Here is a 19,809-nt window from a genome sequence, read left to right on the forward strand (position 1 = left end):
ATATTTTCTATCTCTATCTATAGTTTTTAAAAAGTTTCAAGCCAAGTTTTGTTTGTATTTCCTTACAAGACAGCCTCACAGATGGGCCTCCCAGCCAGGGGCTAAGGCTGGCCCCAACCTGCAGTCTCCCCACCCCAGGCCCCCAGCTCTTGCTGGCAGTGCCTTGGATGTGCATCCCTGTCTGACGGGTGGGGAAGGCCAAGGCTAGAGAAGCTGAGTGCTCTCTGAAATGGGAACAGGCCCAGAACCTGAGCTGCCCTGTGGATGCTGGTACTGGAGGGCTGGAGGCACAGAGGTGTTGGGGTTTTGGGAGACACCCTCCCTGTTCAGCTGGGACAGTCTGTTTCCACAGCTTAATCCCCCATCCCCACCCTGCATCTCACTGTGCCCCTGGAACCTCACAGCCTGCCTGCCAAGCAGCCACCTTGGTTTCCTGTCCCTGGGATCCATGTTAGGGCCAATGGGAGGCAGGGGAGAGCAGCACACCCTTCAAGGAGGCTGAGAGAAGGCCCTCCTGCAGCTCCTCAAGCTCAGCCTCACCCCACCCCTGCAGCCACCCACTGGCCCTGGGCAACCTTCCCTGAACCTGTGGACCAGCCACCCTCCATACAGCTCCCTCCCCAACAGGCCTTGTTGCCCATCCACTGGCTGAGAGTTTTACCCCATTGGGTCTGATTCCATTTCTGATTCTTTGCGACCCCATGAACTATAGCCGGCCAGGCTCCTCTGTCTATGGAATTCTCCAGGCAAGAATACTGGAATGGATAGGCATGCTCTTCTCCAGGGGATCTTCCTGACCCAGGGATCAAACTCAGGTCTCCTGCATTGCAGGCAGATTCTTCACGGTCTCAGGGAAGCCCCATTTTATTACATTTGCCTCCCAGTCCTTCCAGACCTCCTCTAGGGCCTTTGGGGTGCCAGCCCTGGCACCTAGGGCCCAGGGACCCGCAGTGGCAGCGACGACAGAGAGCCACACGGCCTAGCAGGTGTTTGGTTCTCCAGGCGTGGGGTACAGGACGGGCACTTAGAGGTCGCCAGGGCTCCCCACGCCCTGGATCTCCCGGCTCTGAGGCCACAGCGCTCCAGGCTCGGATCCTGCCCCCTTTACCTCTCAGCACACGACGGTTTTGTAGTTTTAACGAGCGCACGCTGAGTTTTCCAGGAATACAACCGTGGAGCACACTGAGAAGTTCAGTTCATTTTGGAACTCAAACCCCCCCTCCCGCCGGCAGCACTGGGGGTCGGAGTCCTCGCGTGTGAAGACTCCGGCGCGTTCGCGGCTGATGCAGGTTCTGCGGGGACACAGATCCGAGCGCCCATGTGCCCGTGGTCCCCGAGGCCTTCCTCTCCTCCCCTGCGAGGGCAGTGCGTTCCTCAGGCCAGGTCGCTCGGGTGTCCAAAACAGCAGCAGCAAGCGGCGGGAGCCTGGGAGACCTCATCCTAAGGGCGGCTGCGATCGTCGGGCGGGGCCCGGGCCCTGCGCGCGGAAGACTCGGGTGCTGAAAGCGCCTTCCGCGCTTCGAGCACTAGCGCAGCCCTACTACAATTCCCAGGATGCTTTGGGCGCCTGGACTACACTTCCCGAGACGCTCCGCAGCAGGACCGGGTCTGCGCGCGGGGCCAGGGCGGGCGGGGCTGCCGCGCCAGCAGAGAGCGCGGGAAGTCCGGAACCCGGGGCGCGACGAGTGCAAGATGAACCTGGAACGCGAGCTTCGCCGTGAGTTCAGAGAAAAGCGCACGAGCGCGGGGGCTGGAGACGGCCCTGGCCCTCCCGGGCGGAGAGGCTCAGCGCTCAGGACTCGTCCCTCTCTCTGCAGAACTGAGCAAGGCCAAAGCTAAGGCCCAGAGGAGCGGCCAGTTGCGGGAGGAGGCCTCCGTCTGCCACCAGCTAGGGGAGCTCCTGGCCAGCCATGGTGCGTGGGGTGGAGTAGGGGCCGTAGGGGTCTGGGACCGGGAGGACTGGGGGTGGGGGCTTCCTGAGTACCGGCCGGCCGCCATCTCACTGGCCTTGCTGCCCCTGGCCCACTGCCCAGTCTAACTGAAGCCTGTCCCGTCCACCCAGGCTGCTATGCGGAGGCACTGCGAGAGCACCAGCAAGAGCTGCAGCTCCTGGAGACCACCGACGACCCCCTGGGCTGCGCCGTGGCCCACCGCAAGATCGGAGAGCGGCTGGCGGAGATGGAGGACTACTCGGCTGCCCTGCAGGTGGGCGGAGACCGGCCCTCCCCAACGCTGGCCACAGTCAACTCTCCGTGGTTCGCATCTCCTGGGGGCAGAGCCTGCCGGGTCTCTGTCGTCCAGGTCTCTGGCTGGAGGGAAAAGGGGGACATGGTGCGATGCGGCTTCAGCTTCAGAGAGCCCTGCACCAGCAGTGGTCACCTGGTCCTTGGATGCATGCACCACAGCCTCTCCTGGGAGCATGGCTCCAGAAACCACTGATGAACATGTTCCTGGAACTGAAATCACCGGGGGCTGGCTGGGAGGGATTTCAGACCCTTTATCCACACAGAACTGCCCTGGCTTCTGTGTTCTCGCATCACCAATGACTCCCAAGCAGTCTCTCCTCGTGTGACTGGCTGGTTAGCATGTGGTGCCACCGTCCCCACAGGAGCGCTTGGCATAGAGGAAACAATGTGTGTGCAGCCTGGCTTCGGCCTGCACCTGGGAGCTTGGGGGACATGTCGGGCTTGCTTGCGGTGGGGGTTGGCTCACAGCGGCCATTCTGTCCCCCCAGCACCAGCACCGATACCTGGAGCTGGCATGTGCCCTCTCCAACCACGTTGAGCAGCAGAGGGCCTGGGCCACCATTGGCCGCACCTACCTGGACATCTATGATCACCACCAGTCCCAGGACGCCTTGCAGCAGGCACAGGATGCCTTCGAGAAAAGCTTGGCTATCCTGGATGAGAAGCTGCAGGGTGACTGCCCTTAGGCCTGGCCCTCCCCCACTTTGGCTTCCTGTGCTCTGCAGGGAGAGGAGGCTACAGCCTCCCTGCCCATGTAGCGGGTCCCCTGTCTAGGTTCCTGCCTTTGTGAGTCTGAGACTGGCTCTCAGAAGCTCCCCCCACCCCACCCCTCACTTTGCGGCCCTGTAAAGCCCGTGCTCCTCCTGACTCCTAACCTTGGATCTGGCTGCCTTTGCTCTATTCCCTTCACTATCTGCAGCAGAACCCCTGGCACCTACAGGGAGAGGCTAGAGGAGGGTCAGGGAGAGGCTGCAGACCCCGAATGGGGGTGGGGCACTGAGTGTCTGCCCGGGCGTCTTCCAGGTTCACTGCCCAAGCGAGAGCTGAGTGAGATGAGGACTCGAGTCTACCTCAACCTGGGCCTCACCTGTGAGAGCCTGCAGCAGGTGGCCCTGTGCAGTGCCTACTTCAAGAAGAGCATCTTCCTGGCTGAGTAAGGCCCCACCAGGCCCCAGGGGGATCTGGATTCCTGCCCCTGGAGGAAGTGGCCAGGGCGAGGGCAGCCAGCTGGCTCACCCCTGCGCCCCATCAGTCTCCTGGGAGCAGAGGCTTGGCTTGACTTTGTGGGGCCGGAGCCCTCGGTGGGGTCGTTGGGTGCCTGCTCTGCTGTCCCTGTGCAGGAGCCCTGGGCACCGACAGCCCCATCCCCCCACAGGCAGAACCACCTGTATGAAGACCTGTTTCGAGCCCGCTACAACCTGGGGGCTATCCACTGGCGGCGGGGGCAGCACTCACAGGCCATGCGCTGTCTGGAAGGGGCGCGGGAGTGCGCGCGCGTCCTGAAGCAGGGCTTCCTGGAGAGCGAGTGCTGCCTGCTGCTCTCGCAGGTTTCCTGGGCTCTGCCCTCGGGTGGGCTTGGACCTTCGGGGGCCTGCGGGCTTACCTTCCTTTGCCCCCCAGGTCCTCCTAGACCTCGGGGATTTCCTGGCTGCCAAGAGAGCTTTGAAGAAGGCCTATCGGCTCGGCTCCCAGAAGCCTTTGCAGAAAGCTTCAGTCTGCCGGACCCTGAAGTATGGTGAGCCTAGGAGGGGACCCCGGGGCTCGACCCCCCAAGACAGGGTAGGGAGGGCTCTTTCCTTCAGCAGAGGAGGCCAGGGCATGCGTCCTTGGAGAGGGGGCACTGTCGGGAGGGGCCCATCCCCGCCACTTCCTGTTAGGAGGGGTCTCACTGTTCTCTGAGCCTCCATTCAGCAAAAAGTGTAGGAGGCATGCTGGGTGGTCAGGAGGCTGATATCTGCTCATAAGCCAGCGTCTTCACTGGCAGACCCAAGACAAAAGATGCCCTGCTTAACGGCAGGAGTATGGCCGAGTGGGACTGATAAGTGGCCCCGGTGTACTCCATTGATAAGTAATGGTCACCAGGGTCCCTGCCTGCATTCCTGCCACAGGCCAGTCCCTACCCTGTGCTGACCTTAGTTGGTTCTCTTGCTGAGACCCCACGAGGTAGCCCCTCCTACCACCCCCTTATTGGAGGTGAGCAGGGGCTGGGTCTGGTGGGTGCTGGAGCTGGGTCAGGCCTGGCCCGGCCATCCCTGCATAAGGCTCTTTCTGGCAGTGCTGGTAGTGGTCCAGCTGCAGCAGCGACTAGAGGAGTCTGAGGAGAGTGACCCCGAGGTTGCCATGAGCATCTGTGAGCAGCTAGGGGACCTGTTCTCCAAGGCAGGTGACTTTCCCAAGGCCGCTGCAGCCTACCAGAAGCAGGTGTGTGCCAAGCGGGCGTGGCGGATGGCAGGGGCTGCAGGGGGTGGCACAGCCCTGGCCTCATGGCGGCTGTGCCCCCAGCTGCGCTTTGCGGAGCTGCTCAACAGGCCAGGGCCCGAGCTGGCCGTCATCCACGTGTCCCTGGCTGCCACTCTGGGGGACATGAAGGACCACCGCCAGGCTGTGCACCACTACGAAGCGGAACTGAGGCTGCAGGAGGGCAACCCCCTGGAGGTGAGCAGTCACGGCCCTGTCCCCCCCAAGGCTCCATTGCAGGACCGCCACCCTCAGGGGTGGGCATGGCGGCGGGGGGGGGGGCTTGCACCCCCAGGGCAGCCACCTGCCATCTCGTGTTTGGGAGCAGGGGCCATAGCCGTCAACTTTGTGCTTCTCCAGGAGGCCAAGACCTGGTTGAACATTGCACTGTCCCGTGAGGAGGCTGGTGACGCCTACGAGGTGCTGGCGCTGTGCTTCCAGAAGGCTCTTGGCTGCGCCCAGCTGGCCGGGCAGCCCCAGCTGCAGGTGGGGAGCGCCCGCCTGCCCACGCTGGGATCCTGCACACAGCAGCCCCGGAGCCCAACTGTCCACGGCTCTGTCTCGCCCACGGCCCTGAGCTGGGTGCCCCCTCTCCTCAGAGGCAGATCTTGCGGCACCTCCATGCGGTACAGCTGAGGCTGCAGCCCCAGGAGGCCCCCAGCACTGAAACCAGGCTGCAGGAACTGCAGGCGGCTGGAGACGAGGATGAGAGGGATGGGGAGGACGGGGAGGACGAGGAGGACGACGATGCTCTGGAGGCCACGGAGCTGGAGCTCTCCGAGAGTGGTGAGGCTGGCTCCCTGGCGCCTGCTTGGGGTGGCTGGGGCCAGCTCACGGGCTTCTGACTCCTGAGGAGGGAACAGCTGGGCACCCGGCAGGCGGAAGAGGGACGTCGTCCACTAGGCAGTTGGGTGAGAGGAACCCACGGTGGAGAAGCAGTGCTGGGAGGGCTGGCACCCCGGAGGCAGTGGGGCTGGGCGGGCGCATGCGGGTGTCGCTCAGTGGAGGACACCTGCACCCTGCATCAGCTGCTCTCAGCAAGGGCGGGAGCCGGGAAAGAAACGGCAGAGGTCTGGGGCTGGGGGAGACTGACCCACAGGGCAGTCTCAGCTCGGGAGGCCGCGGAGCAGGGACCGGCTCACGTGGGGCGGCGGGCTTGGCTCTGCTACAGAGGACGAAGCCGATGCATCCCCGCCGCTGGAGGAGGATGAGGAGCTACGAGGCTGCCTGGGCCGGCAGAGGGTGAACAAGGTGAGGACCACGGGCTGAGGACAGCGGCGACGCCCTTCCGTGGTCACTGGTGCCGTCTGGCCCCTCACGCCTTTGCGCCCACCCTGGGCTGTGCCCACAGTGGAGCCGGCGAAACGATGTGGGAGAGACGCTGCTGCACCGAGCCTGCATCGAGGGGCGGCTGGGCCGTGTTCAAGACCTTGTGAGGCAGGTAGGCATCCCCCTGCAGGCTGGGCCGCACCCAGGACCTGGTGAGGCAGGTAGGCACCGCCCCCACAGGCTAGGCCGTTTCCCCAGGGAACAGGGCAAGGCTTGAGGGCCAGAGCCAGAACTGGGGACCCTGTCCCTCCTGGTGGGGAGCATCTCTTTCTGCTGTGATCTGGACCGGGCCAGGCTGAGGGGTGCGCCTGTGGTGCTCTCTGCAGGCTTCAGTGCCAGGGAAAGGTTAGGCTGGTGGAGGCATTCGAGGCCAGGCTTCTTCCCATTCTTGGTCACAGGGCCATCCCCTAAACCCTCGGGACTACTGTGGTTGGACACCTCTGCACGAGGCCTGCAACTACGGGCATCTGGGTGAGTATGGCACAGGGATTCTGGCCTGTGATGGGGAGAGGAAATGTGTCCTTCCCGAGAGAGGGCCTGGGAGCCAGCTCACGCACCTGCCCGCAGACATCGTCCGTTTCCTGCTGGACCACGGGGCTCCGGTGGATGACCCAGGTGGCCAGGGCTGTGACGGCATCACGCCCCTGCATGACGCCCTCAACTGTGGCCACTTTGAGGTGGCTGAGCTGCTCATCGAGCGAGGAGCATCTGTCACCCTCCGCACGAGGAAGGTGAGTGGACGCAGGCCAGGTGGGTGTGGGCAGCGGTGGGTGGAGCTACTGCCACCAGCCCTGCCCAACTGGTACCCCCAGGGCCACAGCCCACTGGAGACGCTGCAGCAGTGGGTGAAGCTGTATGGCAAGGATCTGGACAGTGAGACGCAGGAGAAGGCAGCTGCCATGGGGAGGCTACTGCAAGCAGCCTCCTTGGGTCGAGGTAATAAGCAGGGCCTCCTCTGCCCCTGGGGATTCCACTCCTCAGCCTGAGAGTCTTGGGCCCGGTGTGGCGGTCATGTGCCAGGCACTGTCTCACAAGAGATTGCTCTCTCTGCAGCTCCCCACAGCTCCCAGGCTCCACAGACCCTCCCAAGTAACCATCTGTTTGACCCTGAGACCTCTCCTCCCTCAAGTCCTTGCCCAGGAACCCCAGAGGTCTGTGAAGCCAGCACCAGAGTGTCCCAGGGGCTGGCAGTGTCCACTGTGGCCAGACCTCGGAGGAGCAGGCACAAAGTGGCCAGCAGTAGCAGCTCAGAGGGCGAGGACAACGCCGGCCCATCCCATCCCACCCAGAAGAGGCCCCGGCACGCCGGCCCATCACTGCAGACCAAGGCCCCAGTGCCCAGGCCTGCCAGCGATAGGGAGGCAACCACAACGAGTGCCAGCTGGGCAGCCTACCGGGCGGCCATGCATGGAGTGGGCAGTGCCCAGACCTGCCGCCTGGGCCCCAGTCCACTGCGAGGGCCCAGCGAGACCCCCGTCCCCCAAGCAGCACTCATTCCTAAGGAGGAGTGCTTGGCCGGGGACTGGCTGGAGGAGGACTTCCCGATGAGTTCCGGTCACCGGGGCCGCCGCCTAGCCCGCCCCCAGAGTGGTGGGGATGGCGGCAGACACTGTGCCTCTGGCCCAGGCAGTGACACGGCACACAGGCCCCGGGCCCAGGCCCGGCAGAGCCGGCTGCCCTATCTCGAGAGCCGTAGCACACCGGCCAGAGCAGACAGAGCCGACAGCCCGGCCACAGAGCTCACACGGAGCCCCGACGTCCCCAGGGTCGTGGCACCTGCTGGAGAAAACCCCACAGCAGGCCAGCTCCCGGTGGGTGCTCACGCCTGGGGCAGAGTGCCACCCAAGCTGTGGGAGAGGATGGGCAGGGGCTTGTCTCTCCTGGCTTCAGCCCCTTCTTCCCTGTCCCCACCCCTAGGGTCAGGTCCTGCCCCCTCCCATCCGAGTCCGAGTTCGAGTTCAGGACAACCTCTTCCTCATTCCTGTTCCACACAGGTAAGGTGTCTCCTCCCGGCGCCTGGCTCGCTGTGCCTCTGTGGGCTCTGTGCTGAGGGTGGTGCCCAGGGGCAGTAAAGGGCCCTTGTCGAGATGAGACATGTGATGAGAGCCCGCCTGGCCCTATCCCTCACCCCTGGGGGACTGCTAGCGGGGAGATGTCAGCAGGCACAGGGTCAGGAAGGCCCCGAATGGTCCGGCAGGCCCTGGGATCCCTAGGAGTGGCCCGGAGGTGCCCCGGTGTGCACATTGCAGGCAGGCAGGAGGAGAGGGAGGAGTTGCGCACTCCCAGGTGGCAAGGCAGGAACCTGGCCGGGGCCTGTACTCAGACCGCGCCCGTGCCCACACAGGGAGGCCCACTCCGTGGCCTGGCTGGCTGAGCAGGCCGCCCAGCGTCACTACCAGGCCTCCGGGCTGCTGCCTCGGCTCTCCCTGCAAAAAGAGGGGGCGCTGCTGGCCCCTCAGGACCCCATCCCCGACGTGCTGCAGAGCAACGAGGAGGTGAGTGGCCAGAGCCAGGGCCCTGAGCTGGGGGCGTCCTCCAGGACTGGGGTCGGGGCTGCTCACTGCTGCTGTCGCCAGGTGTTGGCTGAGGTGACTTCATGGGACCTCCCCCCACTGAAGGACCGGTACCGCCGGGCCTGCCAGACCTTGGAGCAAGGTAAGGGTCCAGGCAGCCCTGCAGAGGCCTGGGCAGAGAACTAGATCAGGCCCACGGCCTTCAGTCCTAGGACCCCAGGCATTGACCAGGGTCCCCCACCCCCACACCTGGCCTCAGGGTTTTCTCCCCTACCTAGTGGCCCCCTAGCATGTAGTAGTGGGGGCAGGAGGTGGCTCCATCTGGAGGTGGGTCAGCACCACCCACCCTGGCTCTGCAGCATGCCTCAGGGCCCTGGGAGCTGCCCTGAAGCTCATGCTGGAGTGGGGGGCGGGGTGCCGCCTGACTGGCCACCACGTCCCTCCTCAGGGGAGCAGCAGCAGGTGCTGCAGGTCATGGAGCACCAGGGCTCAGCCCCAACATTCAGCGCCTGCTCCCTGGCACTGTGCCAGGCCCAGCTTACACCGCTGCTGCGGGCCCTGAAGCTGCATTCGGCACTCCGGGAGCTTCGCCTGGCCGGGAACCGGCTGGGGGATGGGTGTGTTGCTGAGCTGCTGGCGACCCTGGACACCGTGCCCGGCCTGACCCTCCTTGACCTGTCCTCTAACCACCTGGGCCCTGAAGGCCTCCGCCAGCTTGCTGCGGGCCTCCTGGGGCAGACCACCTTGCAGGTAAGAGGTATGGGGAACAGCAGCATCTGAGTGTCCACATCTAGCCCATCCCTGGTGGGGAGGTGCGGTTGAGAGCACTGGCTGGCGCCCAGATCCAGGTGGCGAACACCAGACCCTCTGGGGGCCCTGTGTCTCCCACAGAACTTGGAAGAGCTGGACTTGAGCATGAACCCCCTCGGGGATGGCTGTGGCCAGGCCTTGGCCTCCGTCCTGCGGGCCTGCCCCGTGCTTTGCACCCTGCACCTCCAGGCCTGTGGCTTTGGCCCCAGCTTCTTCCTGAGCCATCAGGCGACCCTGGGCAGCGCCTTTCAAGGTGAGCTACCGGCACGTCCACTCCCCGGTCCCAGGGATTCAGAGAGCCTCGAACCAGGGCACCAGCTCGACTCTCGGGAGCATGTGGGTGGACATAGGCATGGCTTGCCTGGCCTGGGCAGCTCCCCAGGACCTAGACCCAGTCCCAGCTACACTGCAGGCCCAGCCCTGTTGCTCCCCAGCTCTGAGCATTCTGTTTGAGGGAGACAATTCTACCCGCAGTCCCAGCACCGAGAGGCAGGAAACTGGGCATCCTCCAGGAGGTTTTCCACAGAGGCCTGAGCTAGGAAGTGGGGCTCAGAGCTGGGAGCGTAGCAGAGGGGAGGAGGGGCTGGAACTTGGGTGGTAGATGGAACGCCCCCACCCACCTCTGCCCCACCATGTGTGGGTGTCCCAGTCTTGGGGCCACCCTGTCATGAGTAGGGACAGGTCGGGTACCCAGAAGTGGTGGGAAGAAACTGAGCTCAGGAGTCTGGTGCTGCCCCCTTCCCAGCGTGAGACCCTCGGCCAGAGACCCCAGTGCATAGAACCTCGGAGACAATGACAGCCTCCCGAGGGTCACGAAGGCTCTGGGCCAAGGCCTGGGGGAGGGAGGAGCCTGATGGAGGTTCTGGCCTTCATATAGACACCAAGTGCCTGAAGACACTGTCCCTGTCCTACAACGGCCTGGGCCCCACTGCCCTGGGCCAGGTCCTGGGGAGCCTGCCAGCCCACAGTCTCCTGCGCCTGGAGCTGGGCTCTGTGGCCACTGGCAAGAGCGACCTAGGCCTCACGGAGCCCGTGGTTCGCTACCTGAGCCAGGTACGCATTCAAGGGGGGCACTAAGCCAGAGGCACCTTGACCCCCAGGACTGGGGGTGGGGGAGCTGGGAGAGGGTGCAAGTTGGGAGAGAACAGGGGTGGGGAACGCTTTCTATGGACCCGCTTGCCTCGGGTTCCGAGGTCCTGGCCAGCAGGAAAGGCACCTGGGTGGCGCGGGTCTCCTGAGATCACGTCGTGGTGTGCCAAGTATGACCCACTCCTCTGGGTAGAAGTATTTCCTTCTGACCTGCAGACTTGGGGGGACGCCCTCCCCTCTGGCTTCGGGGGTCAGGCAGGCTTCACTCCATCATTCTCAAGGGATGGGAGCGGTGTCTGGCGCCCTGGGTGCAGGGCCTCTACTGGGAGGCAGGGAGGGCAGGTGTCCCCCTCCGTTGTCTAGGAAGGCTGTGTCCTGGAGCACCTGAGCCTATCGGCAAACCACCTGGGCAACAAAGACGTGAGAGCTCTGAGCAGGTAACATCACCACTGTGCTGGGGTCTGGTCTCATAGCTGGGCGCCTGGGGAGGCTGGGGCCTCACAACCTGCCTCCCTTGGGCTCTCACATCCCTCTGCTGGGTCCTCTCCTGTCACCCGTATGCCACGGCCCATGCCAGGGCCACTGCTCCGTGGCCTCAAGCTTCAGTGGCTCTCAGGAGTGTCTGGTGTCACCTGGGGCAGCTTCCCCTCATGATGGAAACTGACCCCCAGGTTTCCGCCCTGTCTCAGATGTCTCCCTCTCTGCCCCTCACTGGTCTCGCTGGACCTGTCTGCCAACCCTGAGGTCAGCAGTGCTGGCCTGGAGGAGCTCCTGTCTACCCTCCAAAAGCGGCCCCAAGGCCTCAGCTTCCTGGGCCTGTCAGGTGAGCTCTGGGTGTGGTGGCTGCAGCTGCCCAACTAGAGCTGGTGACACAGCCCCTGCTCGGGGACCTGCCTGAGGCTCAGGTGCCTCCTCTTAAGGGGCCGTCCTGCCACTAGCTAGGCTGCAGGGTGGAGCTGGGGCCCCTGGGTGCTCAAGTGGAGGACAGTGCCCAGCATGCCCAGAGGCAGGTACAAGCCCCACCCCCCAAACTGCAGGGCGGGAGGAGCGTAGGCCTCTGCCTCCAGCCTGGTCAGCCTGACCCTCAAGACCATGGCTGGGGGACCCACTGCCACAGGGACTTTTTCATTCCTACTGTCCAGAGGGAGGGAGGGGAGGTCAGCCTAGAGTGGCAATACCTGCCTCCGAGGGACCCTCCTGCTTCTGGCCAGGATGCCCTAACCGTACCATCTAGGCCTGTGGCCTGACTTAGGTGGTTCAGTGGCCACACCTGTTGCAGGACCCCGTCTTAAGAACAACCCCAGGGAGGTGTATTGGGTGAACTGGTGCATCCTGCTGGGGCTGGGGGCAGGGCAGACCAGACTTAGCCCTCCAGGAGAACCAGGGCTGGGAGTGGCTGTGCACACTGGGGACCCCTGGGTTCCTCCTGCTGCTTGCCCCCTGCCCCACAGGGCCAGGCTGCTTCCTCCAGGAAGAGCCTCCTGAAGGCAGGCTGGTAGGCGACCTACCCCTCACTCAGCTGTTGGGCCTCTACCCACACATCTGGCTTCCTGGCACCTGCAGGCTCTCACCACGCCCCCTGCTGGGTATTCTGTGGTCTCTGAGGATTGAGCATTGGCAGTTCAGTGTCCTGAGACTCCCAAGAAGCCATGCTAGGTCCACCTTACAGACAGAGATATCATGAGACACTGTCAGAGGCACAGATGTGAATACGGTGTCCTATAGCTGACTTCCCTCCTGCCTGACCACTGGCTGTGGGAGGGGTCTGCGGTCCTAGGCAGCCTCTGGGAGAACACCCTCCATCCCTGAGAGTGATTTGGCCTCTTCTGGGCTTTGCTTATGCCCCTCACTGCAGCCGTCGGGGCCTCAGGGGAAGTGCGTGTCGTCCCTAGGGCAACGCTGGTAAAGAAAAAAGTTCTGTGAGACCCGAGGCAACCCCACTGGCTCCCGCGGGGCTCCTCCTGCTGCATCCTGCCAGGAGCAGCTCCCCAATGCTGACTTCTGCCTCCCCTCTGCAGGCTGTGCTGTCCAGGGCCCCCTGGGCCTGGACCTCTGGGACAGGGTTGTGGCACAGCTGCAGGAGCTGCAGCTGTGCACCAGACGTCTCTCCGCTGAGGACCGGGATGCCCTGCACCAGCTGTTGCCCAGCCAGCTGGGCCCCAGAGTGTGCACCCTGGACCAGGGCCCCAAGCTCTTCTTCAGGCACCTCTGACTGGCCAGCCCCATGGTGTGCCCTCCCTAGGCCTCTAATAAAGAAGCCACTGCTGCTTCCACCCGTCTCTGCTGCTGCTCCTTGGAAGGCAAGTGGGAGGTGGAAGGCAGGGTTGTAAAGCTTAGAGCCCACAGAAATTGAGGATGTTACTGGAGCAGGTTCGTCTGCCCAGGAAACAGCGAGCAAAACCCAGAGACAACAAGGTTTGCAGCAGAGGAAGGATTTATTCACAAGGCAGCCAAGTGAGGTGATGGGAGGACAGGTCTCATATTTGCTTCCTCAAAGACGAGGGGCTTGCGACATTACAGTATAAAGAAGCATGTTGGGGGAATTCTCTGGTGGTCCAGTGATTAGGACTCTGCACTTTCACTGCCAATGGCCTAGGTTCGATCCCTGGTAGGGGAACTAAGATCCCACAAGCCTCAGTGCCCCCCCGCAAAAAGCAGGATGATTTTAGGTGTGGGGAGAGAACCTTGGAGGCAGGGAAGAGGTGAGATCATCTGTTCTGCAGAGGCACATCTGAATTACTTGCTTCTTCATGGGACACGTTAAAAATGGTAGCACTTGATGGGGTGGAGCTCTGAAGGCAAGAGGTCATTCGCTGGACCCCGGAGCAGGGCCAGTTTTAGCGTCGTACATGCAAGCTTTTGTATCAACAATTAAAGCAAGCTCGATCCGTGAAGACAGGTTACAAATGGAAGGCCTGAGGGAAGGGCTACCCACTCCAGTATTCTGGCCCAGAAAATTCCATGGGCTGTATAGTCCGAAGGGCAGCAAACCTTCACACAGTTAACTTGCAGTGTTACTTCAGTTTCTTATATGTGTGTATGCACGCGTTATTTTTCAGATTCTTTTCCATTATAGGTTATTACAAGAAACTGAATATAATTCCCCACGCTATACAGTAGGGCCTTGTTTACCGCGGGGTTCTTAACAAGCGGTAAGACAAGCTCTAAGGTTTCTGTTACCAGTTTCTGTTAACCCTGTGGGGCGGTTTCAAGGGCAGAGCTGGCCGCTTAGAGGCCCTCCAGCGGAACGCAAAGCCACCTATCCGCACCTACCTTCCCTCCCTCCCAAGGACAGACTCACCCGCAGCCTCAGCCCTCAGGGGGCGGGGCGTAGTCAGCGCGCAGGCGCAGACGGCGGTGCCTGGCGCAGGCGCAGGCGGAGGGGCCTGGCGCGCAGGCGCGGGAGCAGACGTCAGGCGCGCCCCGCCCTCGCGCCGTCGCTGGGACCTGCGAGGCGGTCCAGGTACTCCGGGGCGGGGACGGGTGGAAAGGCGGTCTGACGAAAACCCACGGTCTTCGCCACGCCGCGTAGGGTCTTCTGCGTCCCTGCTCCTCGGTCCCCTCTCGGAGTTCTGTGTCCCGGGCCCCCGGGTCTCCTGGGTCCGTCCGGGGCTCTGAGGCCGTCTCCCGGGCCTGCGCGCCCGGCGCTCGCTGGGCTTTCTCTGGGAGCTCGCCGCCCCTGCTCGAGCAGGGTGACGATACTCAGCGTGTGGCCGCGGGCCTCCCCTTTCGTGGCTGCGTGGGCCACAGCCGAGCCCCTGATTGTTCCTGGCCGTCCCATCCCTCACGGTTGCTGAGCAGTCTCCGTGTCCCTGCCCCGCCCCCGCCGCGCCCTGCTGAACTCACAGCCTCGTCTCCCAGGCCTCATCCCGCCTTTCCGCTGCACTCCTTCCGCGCCGGGTCCCGGAGCTCAGCACGGACTGTCTTCTCGTTACCTTGGTTCACCCTCAGCCATTTCCTGTGGGGCGCCACCCACCCGCTCAGTGCCACAGTCTCAGCCTGCCCGTCCGAGCCTCTCCCCTGACCTCCAGGCGCCTCTGCAGCGTCCTTGGAGCCTGCGGAGCTTCTCAAAGCCCACACGTTCAAATCGTAGTACATCCACCTACTCTCCACACCTACTTTGTTTACCTTCTCCGTGTCAGCTTATCTGACGGTCATGGTGCCTTTGGTCCGAAAATAAGGATGTCGTTCTTGAGTGCTTTTTAATTTTTACCCATTTTTAAGTTCTCCGTTGCACCTGGTGGGTCCATCTCCAAAGCACGTCTGAACCTGGCCCCAGCCACTGCATCAGCTTCTCAAGTGGGCAGGGCTCCTGCTTCCACTGTCTGCTGAGCTCACTGCCCATCTGGGTCCCCGAGGACTTGTCCCCAATCGTCCAGTGACTCCAGTTCGCTGCGCCAGGATAAGCCCAGACTCCTCTTGACCTGTGAGTGGTGCCTCCTTTGACAAACCACCCCCCCACACACATACCCGCCCCCCCCCGCCTCTGTCATCCCCTAGACTGTCCTCATTCAGAAAGTTCACCCCATCCCCCGGTGGTCTGCTCCTCCAAATTTATCCTTGTGCGAAGACATACTCGGGATTGTCTTTTAAGAGGCTGTGTCGTGTGTTCTGTTCCCCAGGTCACTCCTCCAGTGGCTGCAGCATCTTCCTCTCTCTCCCGGTCACCTGACTCAGAGCTGGCAGGATGTTTCACGGGATCCCAGCCACTCCTGGCATGGGAGGCAAGTATGGCCCATGCTGGGCCCAGGGACCCAGAGGGCAGAGGCTTTCAACCTGCAGAGGCCAGGGGTTGCCGGCAGGCTACAAGGTCCGACACAACAAGGTCCCAGGGGGTAGCCAGGGGCCTAAAGACCTCCTCCAAGTGAGGTCAGCTGGATGCAGAGATGACAGCTGTAGTGTGGTGGGACTTCAGGGTGTCTCAAGTATCCCGGAGTCCCCAAGCCAGGGGGATGGTTGCAAAGCATGTGACAGACATTGTGTGCCCACAACCACATCATAAGCAAGTTGTGGTCGCTCAGCTGTGGGGCAGTAGCTGAGCAACGGGTGGAATGGGGCACCAGGCCTGGCATGCAGCCCCTGGACCCAGAGGCCTGTGCTCTGCTCGGGTCCCCCGCAGAGTGAGGGGGGCCTGTCCTCTGCTTGGGTCCCCTGGAGACTGAGGGGGGCTGGGTCTGAAGTTCCTGGGGCCAGGGTGGTGGCCAGGCTCACTGGGGTGACTTTCCACTCTGCCTGTTCTGTCGCAGCCCCTGGAAACAAGCCGGAGCTGTATGAGGTGAGTGGTGGGCACCCTCCTGGCCACATCAACTGTGGTTCTCGTCTGCGTGGTCCTCACTGGGGTCCCGCAGCCTCACTGGTGCTGCTGGCCAACCCTCCGCCCGGTCTCCCGACAGGAAGTGAAGCTGTACAAGAACGCCCGTGAGCGGGAGAAGTGAGTCCAGCCCCCAGGCTGCCTGCCTCCCCCACCATGGGGGTCTTCCCAGGGAAACAGGTCCCCAGAAGCCTCTGCTCGGGGTAGGGTGAGGAGGTGGCCAGACCAGGAGCTCCGCCTCAGTGGCACCCAGGCAGGGCTGGGAGGTGTGCTCAGACCCTCAGCTTCCTGCCTGGGCAGCCACACCTGAAGTCTGCGCCCCCTCAGGTACGACAACATGGCGGAGCTGTTTGCGGTGGTGAAGACGATGCAGGCCCTGGAGAAGGCGTACATCAAGGACTGCGTCACCCCCAACGAGTGAGAGCCCGCCTCCCTGCCGCACTGGCCCACCCTCGGAAGCTCAGCTCTGGCCTCCGGGGCCAGGTGCTCAGTGGGGAGGGAGGGTGGGCAGTCCGGGGGCAGTGCCCGCGTGGGCGTGACTGCACCCAGCTGTCTCCAGGGTTCTGCCCCCGCTCCACTCCCTGGGGCTTCATCGGTGAGAACACTTTGAAGGGGACCTGGGGGTTTGGGCAGTCAGTCCATGGGGAGCCACTGGCCAGGCCTGGCAGCCCGGAGGTATGTGGGGCCTTTGTCTAGTGCGTTTGTGCCCCGCAGCAGCACTGTGAGCTGTCCGTGTAGGGGTACAGCCGACACAGCCCAGGAAACAGGCTCAGGGACCTAGCTGGGACCTGCGGGGCCAACTTGCAAAGTCCAGGCTGGTCCTCTGTGGCAGCCATATTTTAGGCATAACACCCCCACCGCACCCCCTGCACCTTTCAAAGCTTCATGAGGAAGCCTCCGCCCCCATGGCCGGTCTCTGGCCCTTCACGTCTTGTCCATGCGAGCTGCCCCATGTCTGGAAGGGCAGAGGATAAGCAGAAGGGACCCAGAGGCGCTGGCCTGACACAGCCGGCAGCAGACTGGCCTCTTCCTCCAGGTACACCGCAGCCTGCTCCCGACTCCTGGTCCAGTATAAGGCGGCCTTCCGGCAGGTCCAGGGCTCAGAAATCAGCTCCATTGATGAATTCTGCCGCAAGTTTCGAGTGAGTGAGCAACTCCTTCACCCTGAGGGACGAGGGCAGGTGTAGGGGCCCAGGGCTGCGGCCGGGCTGCCCTGTGAGGCCCAGCCATGATCCCTCCCTTAGCTGGACTGCCCGCTGGCCATGGAGAGGATCAAGGAGGACCGGCCCATCACCATCAAGGACGACAAAGGCAACCTGAACCGCTGCATCGCCGACGTGGTCTCGGTGCGGGCCCTGTGCACATGTGCTGAACCGCCGGGGGGTCCTCCAGGGCAGGGGCTGGGGGTCCGCTCCAAGGCCCCGCCCCGTCACAGGCCTACGTGGGACGTGTCCTGCATTCCTACCCAGTAGCCCTCTGGCTGCAGGAATGGGTGCAGGGGTAGGCCCATGTGACCCTCCAGCGAAGGCGAGCAAGGGACGGGGTGGGGCAGCCCCAGGCCCGTCTCTACAGAGGAACCAGGGTGTCGGGGTTCTGAGCCGGGGGTGCAGGAAATCACACGTACACACACTCGCTCCCAGCTCTTTATCACGGTGATGGACAAGCTGCGCCTGGAGATCCGAGCCATGGACGAGGTGCGGCCCTGGGCAGGGGGAAGGGGGAAGGGGGGCGTTCTGAGGAGCCAGGCTCGGGGGCGGGTCTCACCGGGCACTGTTCCCTTAGATCCAGCCTGACCTGCGGGAGCTGATGGAGACCATGCACCGCATGAGCCACCTGCCCCCGGACTTCGAGGGCCGCCAGACAGTCAGCCAGTGGTGAGTACCTGTCGCTTGCCAGGGCCCCCAACCCTGCCTACCCCCCACCCCTAGCCCCAGTCCCCTCCCCTGCGCACACACCACCTGGGTCTATAGCTACACACACACCCATGCACGCATGCTCTGGCCCCATAGTCCCTCCCTCCACACACACACATATACATACACAAACACACATATATATAAACACACACACACTGCAGCCCCATAGCCCTCCCTGTCCACCACTGCACACGCACAGAAGCGCTGTAGCCCTCCCCCCCAGACACAGCCCCTCCTCCAAGCCCCATAGCCTTACACACACACACCCCAGCCCCAGAGCCCTCCCCCTCCACCAACACCACACGCAGGCGCTGCACCCTGTGCCCCGCAGGCTGCAGACCCTGAGTGGCATGTCGGCCTCCGATGAGCTGGATGACTCCCAGGTGCGCCAGATGCTCTTCGACCTGGAGTCGGCCTACAACGCCTTCAACCGCTTCCTGCACGCCTGAGCCCTGGCCCCCCAGGCCCGCCTTCCGCCATGGTTCCTGCTTCCCCGGACACCTGCTTTCCACGAACACCCGTCTGGGTCTCTTCATGGCGTCTGGAGTCCCCTATTCCCAATAAAGCTGTTTTCTGATCTCTCTGCTGCTGAGGGCACTCCTCCCCCTCCAGCCCTTCCCTGTCTGTCCTCTCAGCCCTGGGAGCAGGCATTGGCCTCCCTGGTGGGCACAGTCTGACAAACAGGCAGGGGTGACTAAACCTGCCGGCCACAGCCACCCCCAGTCTGAGAGCAGGAGGCTGTGCTGCCTGGGCTTGGTGGTCTGGCCACAGCCCCACGAGCATCTCCCGGCCCTGGAGACGGGCAGCTGGGGCAGGCTCACGCCTTTGCAGCAGGACCCATCCTCGCGCAGGGCTCACTGGAGTCTCAGCTGACAGCTGCCAAGGGCAGTCCTGACCCAGGAGCAGAGAAAGTGGACAGCTCGGAACCCCTGGACTGGCCTCGCTTCCCCACCCCCTGCTCCCTGTGCCCGCTCCTGGGCCTCGGGCCTGTGCTGTTCACATCCACTCCCTTCAGGCAGACAGCAGCAAACCAGAGACCAAGGCTCTGGGTGCCAAGGTGGGTTCGTCTCAGCAGCTATGGCTTTGGGACGAGGGACAAGCCAGTTTCACTGTACCATTTTTTTAGTGGTGGTTCTTCGTATCTGGCTTCTAAAGGCAACAAGGTAAAGTGTGGTGTTTCGAGGGGGCAGTGAGGAGGTGCGCTTCTATGGACTGAGCAAGAGCAGAGGATGAGGGGAATGAGTGGCGTTGCTGGAAAAGGAGGAGAGGGGTGCATGAAGACAGGTGGGGTGGGGACTGGCCGGTGAAGGCTTAGGATTGTGCCCAGGAGTCCTGGATGCCAATGAGGCTCTCAAAGCTGTGTATGTGTGCTGAGGGGAGCAGAGTTCACGTGTGTGTGTGTGTGTCTCGTGTGAGAGCAGGGTGGCAGCTGGGGGCTGACTTGAGTGTGGACTGTGCTGTGTGTGGTGCCCACAGTCTCTGCTGCTGGTCCAGAGACAGCAGTGGGGAGAGAACTCGGGGACTGCACTCGGGCTTAAGTCTGGGGAGGCCCGAGGCTCCTTTGGCCTTCGGGGCTCCTCCCAGTGACCTTGAGAGAGTGGGAGGGGCTTAGCCCCAAAACCCTGCTGTCTAGGGAGCCCAAGGGGCAGAGGGCCAGGGAGGGTCCTTGGGGTCTCATTGCCTCCACCCATCTCCAGAACCCTTCTCACAGGCCCCCCACTACTCCTGCCACCTCCACCTACCATTCTGGATTCTGAAAACTATAGAGACCTTTAAGTGTGACGAGTCAGTTCAGTTTTGTCACTCTTTCGTGTCTGACTCTCTGCGACCCCATGGACTTGTTGACTACAATTGGCACTCACCAAGAGCATTGCCAGCGACTGAATAATAAAGGCATTTGCCATCTGCCTCTATGGAGACTGAACCCCATGCTGCTATAGCTGCTGACCTTCAACACCCCCAGCGTGGAGAGAGGCACTGTGTGCTCCAGGGAATCTGGTGGGACTGGTCTTTAGATAGTTGGATGTTTTTATGAACAGATTTTATTATCTCAATCCTTGCATCTCCTCCCATCTAAAGAAGCACTAAATGAATCCCTTCATGGTGACATCAGATCCTCATGACTAACAAAAAACCTT

General features: G+C 62.8%; 2 protein-coding genes across 8 annotated transcripts; both read left to right on the forward strand.

The window, feature by feature from the left end:
* The first annotated feature begins 1,639 nt into the window (after nucleotides 1-1,639).
* On the forward strand, nucleotides 1,640-12,780 carry TONSL (tonsoku like, DNA repair protein). The gene is made up of 26 exons (XM_040261496.1): nucleotides 1,640-1,717; nucleotides 1,818-1,913; nucleotides 2,063-2,205; nucleotides 2,735-2,918; nucleotides 3,270-3,399; nucleotides 3,622-3,793; nucleotides 3,867-3,981; nucleotides 4,522-4,667; nucleotides 4,749-4,901; nucleotides 5,064-5,189; nucleotides 5,303-5,489; nucleotides 5,875-5,954; nucleotides 6,055-6,144; nucleotides 6,431-6,503; nucleotides 6,600-6,763; nucleotides 6,845-6,968; nucleotides 7,086-7,843; nucleotides 7,950-8,026; nucleotides 8,377-8,527; nucleotides 8,609-8,687; nucleotides 8,994-9,295; nucleotides 9,437-9,608; nucleotides 10,233-10,408; nucleotides 10,808-10,881; nucleotides 11,134-11,267; nucleotides 12,463-12,780. The coding sequence occupies exons 1-26, from the start codon at nucleotides 1,693-1,695 to the stop codon at nucleotides 12,654-12,656; spliced, it is 4,125 nt and encodes a 1,374-aa protein (XP_040117430.1). The 5' UTR covers nucleotides 1,640-1,692; the 3' UTR covers nucleotides 12,657-12,780.
* On the forward strand, nucleotides 11,670-18,255 carry VPS28 (VPS28 subunit of ESCRT-I). Of its 7 annotated transcripts, none has more exons than XM_040261498.1 (11): nucleotides 13,809-13,907; nucleotides 14,669-14,870; nucleotides 15,067-15,168; nucleotides 15,691-15,719; nucleotides 15,838-15,875; nucleotides 16,083-16,172; nucleotides 16,792-16,897; nucleotides 17,000-17,101; nucleotides 17,396-17,449; nucleotides 17,538-17,629; nucleotides 18,003-18,255. In XM_040261498.1, exons 3-11 carry the CDS (start codon nucleotides 15,132-15,134, stop codon nucleotides 18,118-18,120), a joined length of 666 nt encoding a protein of 221 aa, XP_040117432.1. In that variant the 5' UTR covers nucleotides 13,809-13,907; nucleotides 14,669-14,870; nucleotides 15,067-15,131; the 3' UTR covers nucleotides 18,121-18,255. The 7 variants fall into 7 exon arrangements, with proteins under 7 accessions (XP_040117435.1, XP_040117432.1, XP_040117436.1 ...); XM_040261499.1 differs by having other exon boundaries at nucleotides 13,813-13,907; nucleotides 14,669-14,877; XM_040261501.1 differs by lacking the exons at nucleotides 13,809-13,907; nucleotides 14,669-14,870 and adding an exon at nucleotides 11,670-11,682.
* The last annotated feature ends 1,554 nt before the right edge of the window (nucleotides 18,256-19,809 follow it).

The sequence above is a fragment of the Oryx dammah genome, unplaced genomic scaffold (assembly GCF_014754425.2).
Source record: "Oryx dammah isolate SB20612 unplaced genomic scaffold, SCBI_Odam_1.1 HiC_scaffold_19, whole genome shotgun sequence".
NCBI lineage: Eukaryota > Metazoa > Chordata > Mammalia > Artiodactyla > Bovidae > Oryx > Oryx dammah.